Source organism: Myotis brandtii, unplaced genomic scaffold, assembly GCF_000412655.1.
Source record: "Myotis brandtii unplaced genomic scaffold, ASM41265v1 scaffold59, whole genome shotgun sequence".
NCBI classification, from domain to species: Eukaryota; Metazoa; Chordata; class Mammalia; order Chiroptera; family Vespertilionidae; genus Myotis; species Myotis brandtii.
In genome coordinates this window covers 3,894,421-3,913,542 of record NW_005370223.1, presented here as the reverse complement: position 1 = coordinate 3,913,542, position 19,122 = coordinate 3,894,421, and the positions used below count along the sequence as shown (strand labels likewise).

At 36.4% G+C, this 19,122-nt stretch overlaps 1 protein-coding gene and 1 pseudogene across 11 annotated transcripts in view; one reads left to right on the top strand and one right to left on the bottom strand.

Moving 5' to 3' along the window:
- Nucleotides 1-19,122, bottom strand: part of VPS13B (vacuolar protein sorting 13 homolog B (yeast)) — a 631,834-nt gene that overhangs the window by 408,003 nt on the left and 204,709 nt on the right. For 10 of the 11 annotated variants that reach the window (XR_001364589.1, XM_005879267.2, XM_005879266.2 and 7 more), the window contains exon 19: nt 2,387-2,496. Coding sequence is in view for 9 of the 11 variants with exons in the window: in XM_005879267.2 (XP_005879329.1) it covers nt 2,387-2,496 (110 nt within the window). In the remaining 2 variants the exon portion in view is untranslated. Of the gene's footprint in view, nt 1-2,386; nt 2,497-19,122 lie in introns of those variants that run through there. The other variant, XM_014550212.1, reaches the window with a different exon arrangement.
- LOC106728304 lies at nt 2,953-5,516 on the top strand (annotated as a pseudogene).

The following is a 19,122-nucleotide window of genomic DNA, read 5'->3' as shown; positions in this document are numbered from 1 at the left end:
CCCCAGGCCTGGGTGGTGGCATAGGACCTGCCAGACCCACTCCCTGCGAGCAGGCTTCGCCGATAGGGGTGGCTGTGTGACTTAACCTTGACTCTGGGCGCGCGCGCGCGCGCGCGCACACACACACACACACACACACACACACGGGAGTCTGTTTCCTGTGGCGCAGGAGTGGGCCTCCCACCGACACAGGGGAGCTTTGCAACCGGCCCCCCAAGCAGACCGGGCACCCTGATTCTCCCTGCAAGAGGCAGCACTGAGCACCAGTGGCTTGACTCTCAGTGCGCACACATGGGGACTGTTCCCATTGTGCGTGCATGGGATCCCTGATTCTCAGTGCATGTACACTGAGAGCCTGGAACTCCAATTCTCGCGCACGCGCACACAGGGACCCATTCACTGCGCCAGGCTGCACCAAGTGACAGAGACTCTGATACTCGATTCTCAGCACATGCACTCGGGGTCTCTGACTCCTGGCGTGCACTTGGGGACTCTGATTTTCGGTGTACACCCGCGGGGACTTGTTTTCAGTGCAGCACATGCGGGGTCCCTGATTCTAGGTGTGAGCACGAGGCAGCACTGAGCGCTGGTGACTCTGTTTCTCTGGGTGCATGGCTCCCACTAACACACGGCAGCCACACATCTTGGTGTTGGAGCTCTTCAATGACACCTGGGTGGCACGACGCTCCCACTGCACATGGCTCAGGCCCCCGCAACTCGGCATTTGGACCTCCTGGTGATAGTTAGAATGGGGAGACAACGAAACAATCCCCAGAGGAAAGAAAAAGAGGAATCGCCAAGAAAGCAAATAAGTGAAACTGAGGCATGCAACACAATTTAGAATAGTTAAGATTTGGAAACAGCCTAAGTGCCCAATAGCAGATGAGTAGATTAGAAAACTGTGGTACATCTACACAATGGAATACTATGCTGCTGTAAAGAAGAAGGAATTCTTACCATTTGCAACAGCATGGATGGAACTGGAGAGTATTATGCTAAGTGAAATAAGCCAGTCAGTGAAAGAAAAATACCACGTGATGTCACTCATTTGTGAAATGATAAACAAAAATAGATACAGAGGCAAAGAAGCATTGAACAGACTCAAACTACAGCGGGAAGGCTGGGGAGTATTGTGGAGGGGAGGCAAGAGATCAACTGAAGGACTTGTATGCATGCATATAAGCATAACCAATGGACGCAAGACACTGGGGGGCTAGGGGGTGTGAGGGCATCTGCCGGCGGGTAGGGGAGGCAGGGGGGAAGGTCAATGGGGAAAAAAAGGAGACATACGTACTACTATTTGTAATACTTTAAACAATAAAATAAAATTTAAAAAAGAATAAAAAAATAATATTTTCCAATAAACTATAAAAAGCTCTAGAGGGAGAGATATTTTCAACCATGACTTTTATATCTTAGCCCAGGTATCTAGTATACTGTCTCAAAGTCTGGAACTATTTGAAAAAGAAAGAATGGCATGGGGGAGAGAGGCAAAAGTTTCAAATGAAATTAGAACAAAGTGAAGAAAAACATTTAAAATATGCTCCTTGATATATAACTTGTACTTTTTAGTGAATTTTTATATTCTAATGTAATTCTAAAAATGTACATTTTTCTCCTACAAACTAGGTTTAAGTTACTTCAGAAAAAAAGATATAAAGGTATTCCAAGTAGAATATTACAAAACTACAATTAAGTCAATGGGAAATGCAATTAAATATTGCATAAATTTGACCTTAAATTCTAAGTTCTGTCATTTACTAGATTTGTGACAATAGGTAAGAAAGTGTAAATAAGCATTAATTTCTTCATCTTTAAAATGGGAATAAAACCCATCTGTCAGAATTACACTTAAGTATCATGACATGGAAAATTATACTTAAGTATTCTAGAAACCACAGTTAGCTACTATTTACTTTTTAATTTATATCCTTTTAAACAAACACATATTTCAACTTTTTTGCACCAACTATCCTAATCCCAGGGTTAGGCGCCCAATACATGTGGGTTAATAAAACTACAGATTAAGAAGAAATGTCAAAATAACAAAAAGGAAAACTAACACTTACTAAGAAATGTTTATGTATCTAACACTCTGAGAACAAACATGTAGGCACTATGAGGAAAAACAGGACAGTAAAATAGGATGACGTACCTCAGCTAGCCTCTGTCATGTATCTGCTTTACAAGCAATTGTACAGAAAACACCCTTAATTATCAATGAAACTCTTCTTTAAAGAATAGAAATGCTTAAAAGGGGTAGAATGGGAGACAGAAGAATTCTGCCAAGTCCATAAATGAAATCAATAGAAGAAATACCATATATAACTCTAATAAATGATAGAAAAAAGATTTATTCATTGAGAAAATTATAAAAATTTCTCACCTGCTGCATATGCCGACTGGTTCGTTTCTGAGGCTGATAAATGAGCCAGGTGTATAAGACTGGATCAATATTAACTGCTAGTCCTTGTACACTACAAAGCAGTACGGCACCTAAAAAGCAAGATGTAAAAATTGTTATAATTCCTCATAAAAAATAATAAGCTTGACATCACTTCACCCTGATTAGGATAAATATGATTAAAAAGACAAAGAGCAAGTGGTGACAAACCCTCAGACATTGCTGGAGGAAAAGTAAAAATGGCACAAATACTTTGAAAAACATTTTGATATATTTTCTCCAAAAGCAGTTACCATCTCACACAACAATTCTATTCCTAGATATACCGTATACTAGTACCAAGAGAACTGAAATCGTGTGTCCATGCAAAAATTTGTACATAAATATTCATAGCAGCATTAATCATAATAGTTTAAAAAGTGGGAACAACACAAGTGTCCATGAATTATTGAATGGATAAACAAAATGTGGCAAAGTCATACAATGGAAAAGTATTTATCCATAAAAATGAATGATGCATGCTAAAACACAGAAAAACCTTAAAGACCATGAAAAAGCCAGCCACAGAAAATCACATACTGCATGATCCCATTTATATGAAATGGCCAGAACTGGCCAATCCTTACAGACAAAAAAGATTAGTGACTGTCAGAACCAAGGGTAAGGAAGAATGAGAAATAACTGCTAATAGATACACGGTTTTTCTAGGAGTAATGAAAATGTTCTGGAATTAGCAAATGGTGATTGTTATACAACCTTGCAAAAACAGGGTAGGGCAAAAGTAGAATTACAGTTGTTTGTATGAAAAAATAATACAATAATTAATAAATAATACAAGCATAAACTCTGTGCTTCATGTACTCACAATTGTAAACCTACTTTTGCCCCACCCTGTATGCTAAGAATCACTACATTATGTGCTTCAAGGAATTTTATGGAATGTGAATCATCTCATTAAAAGTGCATTTGTCTTGGAGAGGCGCCCTGGCAGCCTATGAGCAGGTCCAAAAGGGGCCCTAGAAGCTGAGAGGCATAGCAGAGCTTGGCGTGACCAAGAGGAAAAAGAAAAAGGACAAAGACATTGTGAAACTGCTGGTGATCAGGGGAACGAGCAAAAAGAACAGAGAAGTGGCATGGCCTGGACAAGCGGACCCTGGCCCAGGCAGCCTTCGAAAAGACGCAGAGGAGGCAGCAAATGGAAATGACTGAAAAAAAGTCTCCAAAACCCACAAAGAGTGGTGGAATTCACTAGACACCTGGAGGCACTCTGGGAGCACTGTGACATCCCCAAAGTCCGCAGGCCGAAGTCCCCCCATCCCTGCGGCTGGGGTATGGAGTACACCAAGGGACACGAAAAGCCATGTTTGGGTCTTGTTTGGTGCCTTTGGTATTTTCTAGAAACGTTGTTTTACACCCCCTTGTGCCTTCTGTGAAGGCAGCACTTTTCAAAGGAGTGTGCCCTCATTCTGGAACTCGGTGAGAGTAAGGCCATCCTTTTATTCTAGTTTCTCAGTAGCACTGAAGATGAACCTTTTCAGTTTGGACTGGAAATTATTGAGAGCTTACCCAAAGGTTAAGGTCATTTCTGGAGCATCTAACTCATGTGGACAGCCACCAGCTCTCTCTGCCTGGAGGAAACTGCCCTGAGGGGAGGAGAAGCTGCAAGTGCAGCCACCTGGCCAGTGAGAAAAACCACCAGAGCAAGGATGGCATGAACGCCTTGCCCCTTTCTGAGCTGAGCTGGTGGCTGGCATGCAGCCTGTTCCCCCAATATCCCATTCCAGACAAGTCAAGTGGGTATTGCCAGGGAAGACGCTGCCAGTCAAGCACTGTGTTCTCTGTAATGGAACCCAGGCACTGCCTGCCTCAATAGCGTCACCCCTGGGCTCCAGGCAGCCCCCTTATCTATTCAGAGTTGACACATACATGGAACCTGCTTGGCATTTCCAGCCTAAGGACACCTCAGGGGGATGGGGCCAGGGCAGAGCCCCAGTGCAGACAGGCGTGGGTGCAGTCTAAGGGGAAGCCCAGGTTCCAGTGCTGGAGAGCCAGGATGTTCGTGGCCCTGCGTGTCCCCACCTATGAGATTGCATATGCTTTTTTGACATAAGTCTGGAGGGGGGGGGGGAATTCAGTAGAGAAAAAATCTAAGTGTTGGGTTTGCGGGTGTCATATGTGAACTGCAGAAAAAAAGCAAAAACAGTTACTAAATTTTAAAAAGTACATTTGTCTTTAAAAAATAATAAGCTTAATATTTTTAGGCAAACACCAATTTCTATATTGGCCGTGAGAATGGAGTATTATCTCCTTTTTTGTTTACCTTACAAAACTAATTCAGGATGTGAAAGGAAGCATAATTATAATCACTCAATAAATCATTGTACATTACAGCTTGAACTCTTCAGAAGCAGAGAAAGGGAGCTGCCTAGATGAAATACAGGCTAACATTCTGACGTCATACACAAGGCTGAGGTGCAACAAGTTGTAATTCAATCCTACCAACTAAATATTTTTATCCCTCTCTGATAAAAATTAGCTCAGACAGAACTTAACTAAAGCAGAATATCCCATTTTTAATTTATGTATTAGTTATATAGGTTCATAAATAAGGTTTTGCATTTCTACATATGTTTTTTGATAAAAATATTAGCACCACAATGATGTATAAAATATGAAAGAAGGCGTTTTTGTCAGTTTTGCCCTGAACTTTATCTATCTCCAGCATCTAGAAAAGTACCTGCCACAAGGTAGGGGCTGAAAAAAAAAGTCAGGATAAATGGTAGATAGGTTAGCTGGGGAAAGCCCATTTGTTCTAAAATATTGCAGATTATTTAAACAATCAGTATTAGTGAAATTAGTATCAATAATGAGTCCTATGAGAAATGAAGCACACAGAGCTGGAAATAGGATGGAGGACAAGGAGCAAAAGAGAAATTTCCCCTTTTTCAAAGCTTTGCACAGAATTTTCAAACAGGCAAAACTTGCCATGTATACTTCTGTTCCACCTTACAGTGCTACTTCTCCCAAGGACCCAGAGTCAGTACAGATTCCTAAGCAGCATGCTGAGACAACACAAGCAAGTCCCCCATCCATGTACCAATGCATGTGCTGATGAGTAACGGTTCACTCAAATACATGTCAGGAAAAAAATGATGGGAGAAGCAAAATACAAGGTGATTGCAAAAGGGGACCCGTAAATGAAGTCAATTGGAAAATACAACTTAATATACTTTTTTCTGTAACTGAATGCAAATTCTTCCTGAGGACCTAAATTCTTCTATTTCTCAAATATCAGTAGTATACATAACAAGGTTTAAAAATGCTATGTTATATCAAGGGGAAATAAAACAGGACTTTCCCAAAGTGATATCCAGTGTTCAAACAATTCTAGCAACTTAACTACACCTGAGACTGTCATCCCCAAGTAGTAAGAAAAACACAGTATTATGGTATGCAGTGGGAGTTCTTTTGAATACTGCCTTTGTTTTACAACAACTCATTTTCTCAAAAAATATTATTAGGTGAGAAATAGAATTCGCCTCCAAATCTGAAAACTAAAAAAATGTGGCAGATTGGGGAGAAAATCATAAGAGAAAAAATTTTAAAGCTTTTAATTAAAAAAAAAAAATTAGCTGAACACATTTAAATGAACAACCTACCTTCTGCTCCCCACACCTTCTGCCCATGACCTCACACAGGCCCTGTTTTTACACTAATCACCCGAACTTGTATCTTATTTCTCTGGATTGTTTGATACTGTTCTCACAGCGCATCACCTCTTTGCCCCCTCAGACTGCTGTTCTGCACAGACTGAGGGAGGTGCTAGCATACCGCCAGCGGCCTTGCAGACAAGCAAACCGACCCCCAGGTCCCTCGCCTCCTGTTTCCGTGAGGTACTGGTCTCTTCCTTCTTCACATGATGTGCCACTATATTTTGCATTTATACTTTGACATTACACTCTTGTAGACTTGCTCTTTTATAAATGACATGTAAATAGTTTTCCACTCCCCTCCCTTCTCCAATGCCTATGGTGTTTCTCTCCCTTTCTTGTTTTTGGTCCAGAACATTTTGTTTCGGTGTGTGACTCTGTTTTTTGAATCCACATCTCTCCTCTGTAGTATTTTTTAAATAAATGTTTACATTAGAAAAAATAAAAATAAATAAATAAATGAACAATTTAAGAAATTTATTTAAATTCAAGTATAATTCAATCTTAAAGATTAAAACACTTTTCTAAAATCCAAATAGAGAAATGAAATTACAATTAGATTTAAATTATTATGAACTGCTTCCTATCACACAAGCCCACTGTAATAAAACTTTACAACTAGTATTGGCATAAATATAAAAAACAACACAAATAACATATCATTAACAATAAAGAATGTGGTCCACCAAAAGAAAGAATAATAACAAGGAAGAAAACAATGGGATCCAGAAGACAAGGGATCCAACACAGGAGGAAAACGATGGGAATCCCCAGGATGGCAACAGTGAATCAGTGACAGGTACATGGAAAACTTAACAAACACGATTATTAAATACAGGAAAAACAAATGTTAAAAGGGCAAGGATAACCATTTATAGGATACAACATTACTGTGACATAAGTAATATTTGTAGGCAGAACTATGTAAATTCTAAAAAAATGAAGTACTGGATTAATCAAACCTATGATATAGTAATGAGACCATGGGTGTATAAGAGAGATGTATGATGGATGCTAAATAGGGTGAAAGTTGGCCAATTATTATTTCCCACAGTAAGACTTCAAATAAATAGTGCTCTACAATGAACAATTAAGAAAGAGCAACAAAAGCCATGTTATTTTAAAAATACGTATATAAACACAAAAATAATTACTGGAAAGAGTTGAAACTAGTTACCTTTTGAAAAGGGAACATTATAAAACAGGTACACTTGCCATGAGAAAGAACTGGGAAGAGAAATAGAAGTAGAGGAGCCTTAGAATGTCTTGCTGAGAAATATCCTGCTAACCACCAGAAAAAAAACAAAATAAAATTTTCTTTGAAAAAAGTCTCCCATTCATTGTCATGTAACAACACAAATTAATATCTGTGAATAGTACTCATAACACAAAATCAGCATGAGAGAGAGCAAAAAAAAATCAACAAACAACACATTTAGACCTTCAAGTACTGGAGATATCTGAATACAGAACATAAAACAGCTGTTTAAAATACAAAAGTATGGATTCATAAAGAGGAGCAGACAATGATAATGTAGCAAACAACATATTTTAAAGAAAAATGGAAATTACAGAAAGACTGATATAATTGAAGTAAAAACCTCACTAGATGGGTTAAACAGCAGATTAAATATAGTTGAAGAAAAAATAGTGAAATGCAAGAACACAAGATAATTTAAAATAATGCATCTGAGAAAAAAATGAAAGAAAACTAGTAAAATGATGTTAAGAGACATGGGGACTCATAAGAAGATCAAACATATGTCTAATTAGATTTCAGAGGGAGCTACTAAAGAATGGGTAAAAGGCAATATTGTTAAAAAAATAACAGCTGAGAATTTTACATAATTGTTGAAAGGTAGTAAGCCTTAAACCCAAGAAACCCAATGAATTCAAACAGGATGATTAAAAGTAGACCTATATTAGACAAACAGAAAAGAAGCTACAAAACACTGAAGGAAAAAAGATCAGAAACGCATCCCAGATGGAGGAAAAAAAAGATTATATGAGGAATAAAAAAAGCAAATAATCGCCTTGACCGGTTTGGCTCAGTGGATAGACCGTCGGCCTACGGACTGAAGGGTCCCAAGTTCCATTCCGGTCAAGGACACATGCCTGGGTTGCAGGCTCGGTCCCCAGTAGGGGGTGTGCAGGAGGCAGCCAATCAATGATTCTCTCTCATCATTGATGTTTCTATCTCTCCCTCTCTGAAATCAATAAAAATATATATTTTTTAAAAAAAGCAAATAATCAACTTCTTAGCAAACAATGATATTCATTACATGATTTTACCTCAAAACTTATATATGTTATGTATGTTCTTTTAAATCTATCAAATGTTATATTTAAAAGATGTTAATGGGAAAATTTTAAATTGATTTTTGAAAATAAATATATCAAGTTTTATTCTCTCTACTATCATCCATCTCAATTATTAAGCCACATATAAACTTTTTTATTTATGATGAAAAATACATAAAAATCCTATACAAACAAATCAGTATATATATATTTAAAAGTATTCAAAGCTGCTAAAGACAAAAGTAAATTAAGAAATTACAGACATTCTCCATATTAGGCAAGTTATTTTAAAAGTCTTTTCAGATATGCCAGAAACTAAATGTGCTGAGTAAATTTTTAAAATCTTTCTCAATAAATTATTTGCACACCTTTTCAATTAAAATTTTAGAGAAAGGAAAAGAAAAACAAATGTGAAAGTATTTTCACAAGAAAAATTAATCTTGAAAGTCTCATTTATTTTATTATAATGAACATTTTAAAAAGTACTTCACCAGTAAATGTTCATATAAGGTATATGATTATATTATACCAAAAAATGCCCAAATGACTCCGCCACACTTGAACTTCATGAATGTTACATAGGTGATAAAACAGAATCATCTATTAATTTAACATCAATTTAGTTGAAATTATATTTAGAGGTAATGTTCTGTTAAATCTAAAGAGATATTTTCATATTATACTCAATTTACAAGACACAGCCTTTAAAAATAACACAAAAGCTCTAACATATAAGTGTGCAGACAATTAGTCTGATACTGAGTTGACTCAGAACAGATCCCCCATAAATCACTAAAATTTGGCAATATATTACTCTGTTTAATTTTAGCCTGGGAGACAACTAATGAGAAAAGTGTGCTTTACTTCTCTGCTCACTGCCAAAATGGTTCACTTATCCACATTCCACTCAGGCCTCACCAATTAGTTAAACCAAGGCACCACAGCCATTTTTTGTTACATCCTAAAAGCTAAAAAATGAGAACTAAAGTAAGAGACAGAGACCAAAGTTGCAGAGCATTAATATTACACATACATTCTTCTTGTCAGCTACAGAAACCTTGTCAACCAATGATACTGTCTTGTAAAATACCAACTAATAAATGGTAAAAAGTACCTGGCATTTATCTTGAACAAATGAACGAGACAAAAAACAAACAAACAAACAAAAAACACAGACAATAATTTACATCTAAGTTTAGAACTTACTATTTTTCTATTATGCTGCTATAGCAAAGTAAGAACTTCTTTAGATTTGTATAGCTCTTAACAAAATATTTGCTAATCTTACTTCTAAGAATAATTTCAAGAATTCTGGCTAGACAGTTCAGTAAACAAAAAAGGATCGATACTTCAAAAACAAGGGAGGGTAATAAAGTCAAGATGAGTAATCACAGTCTAAGAAATGACAGAGCAGGTGTGAGCTACCGACTACTAGCAACTTTATCCAAGGTAATTGTTAAATTTAATGTAAATGAAACCAGAATGTTAGGTATGTGTGTATGGTAGCTCATGTTGCTTACTAACAATTTCCCTTCCCTTAGGGCACAGAGAATCATAAGAGAACTCTATTCTATCATAACAATAAGAATCACCCATACAACCTATCAAAGCTTTTCAACATTCATCAGACAGCAGTTCCAAAGAAACCTAATGAACAAAAACTGTAAAAGTGAAAGGCCCCATGCCGGGGTCCAGCATAAGAGAAAAGGAATAAATATCAGCTTTCATTCTTGGCACACAGAAGGAGAAGAAAGCTGACAAGAAGAAACAACTGAACTTTTAACATATTTAAATGTTTGGGGTTGGCATCACAGTTTCGAATCTCTGACAATCCTAGACAGAGGGGAGTCCACCCACCTGCCATCACTTTTCAACAAGCCTCCAGCAAACGCTCTTAAGACTGATGGGTGGGACGGGAGATGAGAAAGATCCCACCAAGATGCAGGTCTGTGGAGCTTTAACAAAGTCTGAGGGCAAAGAACTAAAAGAAATCCCGCAGGCACTCTGAACTTTTCGGTGGGCATCAAGCAGGGCAATCTATGACCAGGAGAAGAGAAGAGGCACTAAAAGAGATCCCATGTACGAACAGGTGAACAAGGCTTGCTGAAGTCTGAGGGGTAGGTCAGGAGAACTGAGAGAAAATCACAAAACATACCAAAGAAATATTCTGATCCTGCTCTCAAACAAAATAAAGCCTGCAGTAAACATAAGTAAAGCAAGAACTGGACACAGCTCAACTACAGGATAGAAAACAAAGCCCAGAACCAAGGCAATCACACCATTAACATGACAGAAAGAGGCTTGTCTTTTTGCAGGGCATAAACATTATTTACTAGTAAGTAGGCTCTATTATTCCTTTTACACATAATGGTTGCCATTCAATTTTCAAAAATTATGAAACACACTGTACAACAAGAAGAAATGACTTATTATCCAAAGCAAGAACAGTCACTAGCACTAGTCCCAAAGGTAGGGGGTGTGCAGATACCAGAATTACCAAACAGGGACCTTAAAACAACTATGGTCCTTTAAGAACACAGTGAAAACATGCACGAGCTGAAGGGTAATTGCAGCAGACAGACTAAAAAATAGTAAAAAGAGCCAAATGGAAATATTAGCATTTTAAAAATACAATATCAGAGATGGAGAATTATTTCAAAAATTCTTTCCAAAACTGAAGAATGGTATCAACTGACAGATCAAAAAAGCTTAGCAAACCCCAAAAATAAATAAAAGAAAACCCAGATCTACACACATAATGATCAAACTGCAAAAAATCAAAAGGAAAATATTTGAAATCACTCCAAGAAAAAAAGACAATACATATAAGGTTAACATGGGAAGGATAATGTGTCATGAGAAACAATGGTGGCTAGAAAGTAATGGAATGATATTTTTAAAGTGCTGAAAAAAGAAAAGACAACCTAGATTTCTATATCCATTGAAAGTACTCTTAAAAATTAAGACAAAAAAGGGCCTCTGTCGTAGTGGCACAGGTAGAGCAGCTTGATTGCTCTGCATGCGGAATTGGCATCAAGAGATTTAGGAAGCATAATTTTTTGGTACTTGGGCAGCTGGTGATCATTGGTCCTGGCGCCCCCCCCAAAAAAAATTTAAGACAAAATAAGAACAAAATAATTTGTCTCCAAAGACTTGCATTACTAGAAATGATTAGTAAAGTGCTAGGCTGAAAGAAAATTATACCAGATAGAAGCTCAATTCTAGAAAAGGAGTGAAGGATACCAGAAAGAGGAAATATGTTGGTATATACAGAGAACCTCTTAAAAATATTCTATATATATATACAGTTGCAATTATACACACATAGACCTCTTTAAGTCTCTTTAAAAACACTCTTAACTTTTTAAGGTAGAAATAACAATGCAATGTGGAGTTCATACAGTACCCAGAAGTAAAATATATACCCATTGAGCACAAAGAACAGGATGGTGGTAACTGGAAGTAAAATTATATAACAGGGCACTTATTTTATTTTTCAGCTTATCCTAGATTCCCTCTCTGCCCTCTGACTTGCCAATGATCCTTTTAAGTCCAATTCAAACCATATTAAAATATTAATAAATATCTATTTATGTACATGTGTACTTCTTTCTTTCCATCTATCTAACTTCTCTGCACACCCTTGATTCAAATTAGCCATTAAGACTTCCTACACAGACCTTCTCATTCTCTGGCCCACTGCAATACTAATTATTTATTATAAGAGCTCATTTTAGCCACTGACAATTAAAATTTCTCAGATGAGAATAAGATGGCAGAGGAGGTTATGAGTGCTTTAGGAAACTACCGAATGTGTGAAATAGTAACACATCCTACTGCTTTACAACACGGAGCATCCATCTGTGCTCCTGGCCATGAATTCAAAGGGAGTCAACTCATCCGGGTTGCATGTTTTTCTCCAGTCCAGTTCAGGAACAGAGAAAGCAGAAGAATTTGATTTTATCAAGATTGTGTTTGTTTCTTTTATTTTTCCAGCTGTTGTTTTCCATTTTTCTCCCCAGTACAAATTCAAGTTAATAATTGGTCTCCTATCTGATGACTCGTGTGTCTTATTCTCAATTGGCACAGAATACACAAATGAGATTTAATGGTAACCTCAACCCAGAAGAGTCAATAATTAATATTTTGTAATGTTTCTAAGTTTTATTCTCCAACTTTATGTTCATAATGACATAAAATACTAAAGCCATAAAGGTAATTATAGACAGCTTTGACAATAAAAAGCATAGAACTTCTAGATGATAAAAGATAGCATAAACAAAATTAAAGGCAAAAGGCAAACTAGGAGAAAATATTAGAAAATACATAAAAAAAGATAATATTCACAACAAAAGACCTCCTAAAAATTACTAAGAAAAAAATACATACAACCAAACAGAAAAAATGGGCAAAGAATATAAATAAACAAATCACAAAATAAACAGAACTGGCCTTCACTAGCAGCCAAAAAAAATTCAAGGTTAAACAATAATTTTTCAGTGACAGATTAGCACGAGTTTAAATGAGTGAAATTCTATTACTGATAAAGTTCTGAAGGATGAAGCAAATTCATGTTTTGCTAAAAGAAATGGAAATTGGTAAAGTCTTTTCAAAGGCCACTTGGGAATTACCTATTAAAATTTTAAATATACATACTCACTGATCCAGCTATTTTAGTTCTTGGACTCCTATAATAATACCTTAGATGCTATCTAAGTTATATACATGCACAAAGATGCTCATCTGTAGCTTTACAGTAACAAAAATATGTGAGTAACATGAATATCCAGAGTCAAATTATGATAATTTATTTAAGGGAACACCATTCAGCCAGCTATTAAATGATGAAGCATGGATGTATGTAATGACACAAAAATAAGTGCAGAATAGTACATTTAAAGTGAAAAAAGGGTGCAAACACAAGAGTATTTCACAGAAATTTCAGGTATTATATATGTATGTATTTAAACATAAGATATGCTTATATATAATATACATACATACTTAAAGATAAAATAGCGATATGCCTGAATGTATGTGGGTGAATACACATAGGATATACTGTAGAAAAAGATGAACTACAAGTACAAACCATGATGTATACAAACCAAGGTAGAACAAACATACCACTTCATAATTCAAATATATTATTATATTACTTACACTCTAAAACCCAGAAACTACATCACCATTTTTATGATCAATTTTGAATTTCAATGAAACTTTTGGTTCATGGAAGAAACAAAAGCAAAACCTTGATTCACTACAAGTAAAACAATTAAGAAAATTAAATAGATTAAGAATCTTCAGTCACCCACAGTAAATATTACCTAGTTTTTAAATTCTATGGACCAGTAAAGGTTGGAAAAGATCCTTTCAAAATCATGACTAACTGGGAGGCAGAGTACACATTTTGATTTAAAAATCCTTGAATACTAAAATTTTTATTAATAATAATAAATCTTAACTTGGAAATTAAAAGCAAAGCTCTTTTGATCAAGACCAGACAAGCATGTATTTTTTGATAGTTAACATCATTAGTTCTCATTTCATCTAGGATCTCGTGTAATAAATCAGAGGATAGATTTCTAGCATTCCTAAGTAAGGATACTGCCATCCATCAGTCATCCTCTCCAGCCAAGTAATCTCTTTCAATTTTTCTGAAATTAAGGCAGCTGTTTTTATACAAGAACCCTTGGATCACCATTTCCAGACATAAACAAAAATGTTTAGAAAATTGCTCTCCTGCAAGTATCAAACCAACAAAACAAAAAATCCCCAATATATATGTTTTTCACTAAGTAACCTGAAACTAAAATGATTTCTTCTCCTAATTGGGATTGCATTTTGGAGAAAAAAACTCAAGGCTGAGACAAAAAACAAATATGCATATTTACTTTAGCCAACCTATCATTTTCCAAAAATACTACTTAATGATTATCTAGATTCTTATTCTATTTATACCATATAGAACACCGTAAAGAATAGCAGGTCTCTGAAACATGCAAAAACTTTATTCTACCTGACCCAGTTTTCACATCTTCCCTCTGTAACACAGGCATATAACACTATAAGATACATGTAAAATTGAAGAGCAGGCAACAGTAAACCTTACACAGAACTCCCAAGGTTACAAAGTTTATATGTATCTTAGGATTAGTTGATAAAGTAGAGGCTTTAAAATTCAAAGAGTTCCAATTTCTGAACAGCATTCCAATATTAAATCAAATTCATACACTTAAAGGAATAAGTTATTACCATTCCTGGGTAACAAACTGGATTAGAGTCTTCTGTAATATATAATATGGAATGAGTATATAAAACAAAAAAATTAATTAATAATTGCTATAGCTATTAAAACCAATAACAATTATGAAGCTTATTAATTCCATACTATCTTATCCCTTTAAAAATAATGGAGCTTATGCCTTGGTTGGTTTGCTCAGTGATTAGAGCATTGTCCCGTGGACCAAGGGGTCTCAGATTCAAATCCCAGTCAAGGGCACATACCTTGGTTGCAGGTTCCCCAGTCCTGGTAGGGGTGCATGAGGGAGGCAACCAATCTGTGTGTCTCTCTCACATGGATATTTCTCTTTCTCTCTTTCTCTCTTTCTCTCTCTCTCTCTCTCTCTCTCTCTCTCTCTCTCTCTCTCTCTCTGTCTCCCCCCATCTCCCTCCCTTTCACTCTCTCTACAAATCAATGGAAAAATTATCATCGTGTGAGACTTTCAAAAAAAATTATGGCGCTTTAGCAAGGTGTCTATTCAGGTAATCTGCCCATTTTTTAATTGGATTGTCTGTCCTCCTGATGTTGACTTGTGTAAGTTCTTTATATATTTGGGAAATTAATCCCTTATCAGATGTATCATTGGCAAATATGTTCTCCCATATAGTGAGCTCTCTTTCCAAACCATCAAAGGGTGGTTTCCTTTGCTGTGAAGAAGCTTTTTAGCTTGATGTAGTCCCACTTGTTTATCTTTACCTGAGTTTCCCTTGCCCTCAGAGACATTATCAGCAAAAATATTGTCTGGGATTTTACTGCCTATGTTTTCTCAGATTTTTATGGTTTCATGACTTACATTTAACTCTTTTATTCATTGTGAGTTCATTCTTGTGTAAGGTCTAAGTTAGTGGTCTGGTTTTATTGTTTTACATGTGCCTCTCTAATTTTCCCAGCACCATTTATTGAAGAGACTGACTTTATTCCATTGTACGCAAAGGACCTGAATAGACACTTCTCCAGAGAGGACATACTTATGGACAGGACGATGCTTCAACCAACCAAGGCCAACAGACATGAAAATGCCCAAGGTCACTAATCATCAGAGAGATGTAAATAATATAAAATATTTGAAGTAATCTAGATCTCCAAAAAATGAGGAATGGTTAAGAAAACTTTGATGTGGACAAGTGACAAAATATTTTAATCTTTAAAATGGTGTTTTGAAGACTCTGATAATGGGAAAATTCTTATGATATAAACAGATTTTCTAAATATAATTTAATATAAGATAAAATAAATACCAGGGAAAAAAACTGGAAGAATATATGTTTAAAATTTAAATGGTATGTTTTGGGTGATGGATTAATCTTTTATATGCTTTACAGATTTTTTAACTTTCCAAATTATACTAAATAAAATATAATTACTTTTATAATAAAAACCTAAGAAACAACACATGTAAATATATAAAGATGTAATGTGTTTAGGTGATAAACCAGATTATGTTATTCCTCTGCTTAAATATTGCCTAACCAACCTCCTTTACATTAAATCAAAACTTCTTATAACCCATAAAGCCATGCCCATCTGACTCTCACCTCTCTTTGCCATCTCTCCTCCAGCACTCTCCCCGGTGATTATACTAGAGCTAACCTTGAACACCTCAAATTCTTTGCTATCCCTTCAATCACCTATCTGTCATGCCACACAGAGGCCTGTCTCTGACTACCCTATCAAACCAGTTTTTTTTCTACTCTATTTTTTATCACAGTATTTTTGTCTCTTACTATTTAACATTACGATTGCATAATTTTTTTATTTACTTAATATCTACCTCCTCAGATGGAACCATCTCGTGTGTGTGTGTGTGTGTGTGTGTGTGTGTGTGTGTGTGTGTGTGTAGGGTGTCCCAAAATTCACGCAAGAAGTAATTTTGATAGAAAACACAGGTTTATAATTAAAAATTGTAAATTTTTTATTGATTCATAAAGTATACAGTATAGGGTTATGTATGGAATGGCACATCGGGTAAATGGCTTCCATGGCTTTGCTGGCACATATGCAAAGCTGTGGTCTTCATTGGTCTTCATTGTCCCTGCTCCTGGGCCATAATTGGTACTTGGTAATACTTATCAAATTGAAGGGATTGAAATCAAAGGGCAACAGATATTAGAATCTGATTCAATAAACCAAGTAAAATTAGGCTTTTATTTTGTTGTTGTTGTTGTTAATGCTCACGCAAAATTCAAATCTTGCGTGAATTTTGGGACACCATATATTTAACTCTTTTATCCATTTTGAGTTCATTCTTGTGTATGGTGTAAGGTGAGTATTAAGGTTATGAGTCAGGAAAGGAGGGAGAGTTATAGAGGTATGGATTATCTAGTTGGCCACCACTTCTTCCCAGGATAGCTCTTTCTGGGAAGGGTTTTCCCCACCAGTTCCCATATTCCATTGGTCGAGGTTCCTCAGGGCACTAACTTTGCTGCAGTTCCAGCTTGTGCATGTATTTATGGGCACTGTGTGAGATGCTGCACTGTTCCATATCATGTAGTCAGCTGTGGGGGCCCGGGGCAAGCGCACACACACACACACGCCAAGGGGCACACACACACACACACACACACACACATATACATACATGCCAAGCACAGTATTTGGCACATGGAAAACACTAAATGTAGTGAATGAATATATGAATAAATTATTGCATTTCTCTTTTATCTTTCAAGCACTTATTATAAAGTACGGCTTCAATTCATACAGAAGCAATTATTTGAAAATGTGCTCTAAATCAAAGAATACTTCAAATACTACTCAATATAAGATACATTTTTGTCCAGCTGGCATGGCTCAGGGGTTGAGTGTCAACCTATGAACCAGGAGGTCACTGTTCAATTCCCAGTCAGGGCACATACCCTGGTTGTGGGCTTGATCCCCAGTAGTGGGCATATAGGAGGCAGCTGATCAATGTTCCTCTCTCATCATTGATGTTTCTATCTCTCTCTCCTTCTCCCTTCCTCTCTGAAATCATTTTTAAAAATACATATATTTTTTAAAAGATACATTTTAATTATTGATAATAGATCCATTTCCTGACCTGATTTCCAATATTCTAATGTGACACTACCTCATGTATGCTGTTTGTTATGCCTTTTATCTGATTATGTAATATAGGGTAATTAGTGATAATTGTATAGTCAACAACAAAAAAGTAGGAAGAAAAAAGTATTTTTAATTAATATGGGAATTTTTCTGTAGATGAAACATCTAATATTTAAGGACTTAAACCCCAGTTATTTCAACACGTATGTCTAAACTGTAGTCAAATGAAGCTGGTCTCCAGGAACAAGTGTATTTTCTAAAGACGTAATTGGCATCACATTCTAAATACACATTTTATTTAATATCTTATCATGAGCCTATTCCTGTGTCATTTTGTTAGATAGCTACTCCTTTCCCCTGTCTCATATACCTCCATTTGAACCCAAATTGTCTCTTATTCCAGCAATTGCAGTGGTGACCAGCTCTACTTGGATTCCTACCAACTCCATACAGGGCAAACTGACAAAGCCTAGACTTGTGCCCATCCAACATGCCTCTTGTTCGTGCCCCAAGCCCCCACAGCTGACTACATGATATGGAACAGTGCAGCACCTCACACAGTGCCCATAAATACATGCACAAGCTGGAACTGCAGCAAAGTTAGTGCCCTGAGGAACCTCGACCAATGGAATATGGGAACTGGTGGGGAAAACCCTTCCCAGAAAGAGCTATCCTGGGAAGAAGTGGTGGCCAACTAGATAATCCATACCTCTATAACTCTCCCTCCTTTCCTGACTCATAACCTTAATACTGGGACTTAATCCATAACTATGACCCTAATAATAGTAGCACATAAGCCTTTCTCTTAGGCTCTGCTTTCTGAGTAATCGAAGACACTCTTGTTTGTTCCTTCCAGTAAAAGCAACTCCAGTTCCCTGTGGGGAATTATCACACCCCTCCCCTAAGATCACATATACTTTACTGGGATTATCAATCAAAGTATTCCGGACTTTCCTGCCCAAAGGATATACAAGTGACTGAAACCAAGACATCTTAAATTGATTTCAAATTATCTATTATATCTATTTCTATTTCATTTAACTTCATGCATATAATTTGGCCAACATAACCCACTCTCCTTCCCTTTCTTCAATTCTATTGCTATCATTTATAGACCTAGCAGCATTCTCCCGATGTTCAGGAGCCCTGCAGAGATGGGGTGGAAAAGAGAAAGAATAATAATCACACAAATGAGAAAAACCAACAGAACTATAGAAAACATAGAAATATATGTCTCAAAATAAGAGAGAAAGCTACATAATAAAGTGATTTCTGAGTGGAATTCTTCAGAAGGAGATTTTTTAACTAGACAAGAAGCAAGACGGGTCATTCCAGAAACAGACATAGCTATGCAAAAGCATGTATAAGACAGAATATGT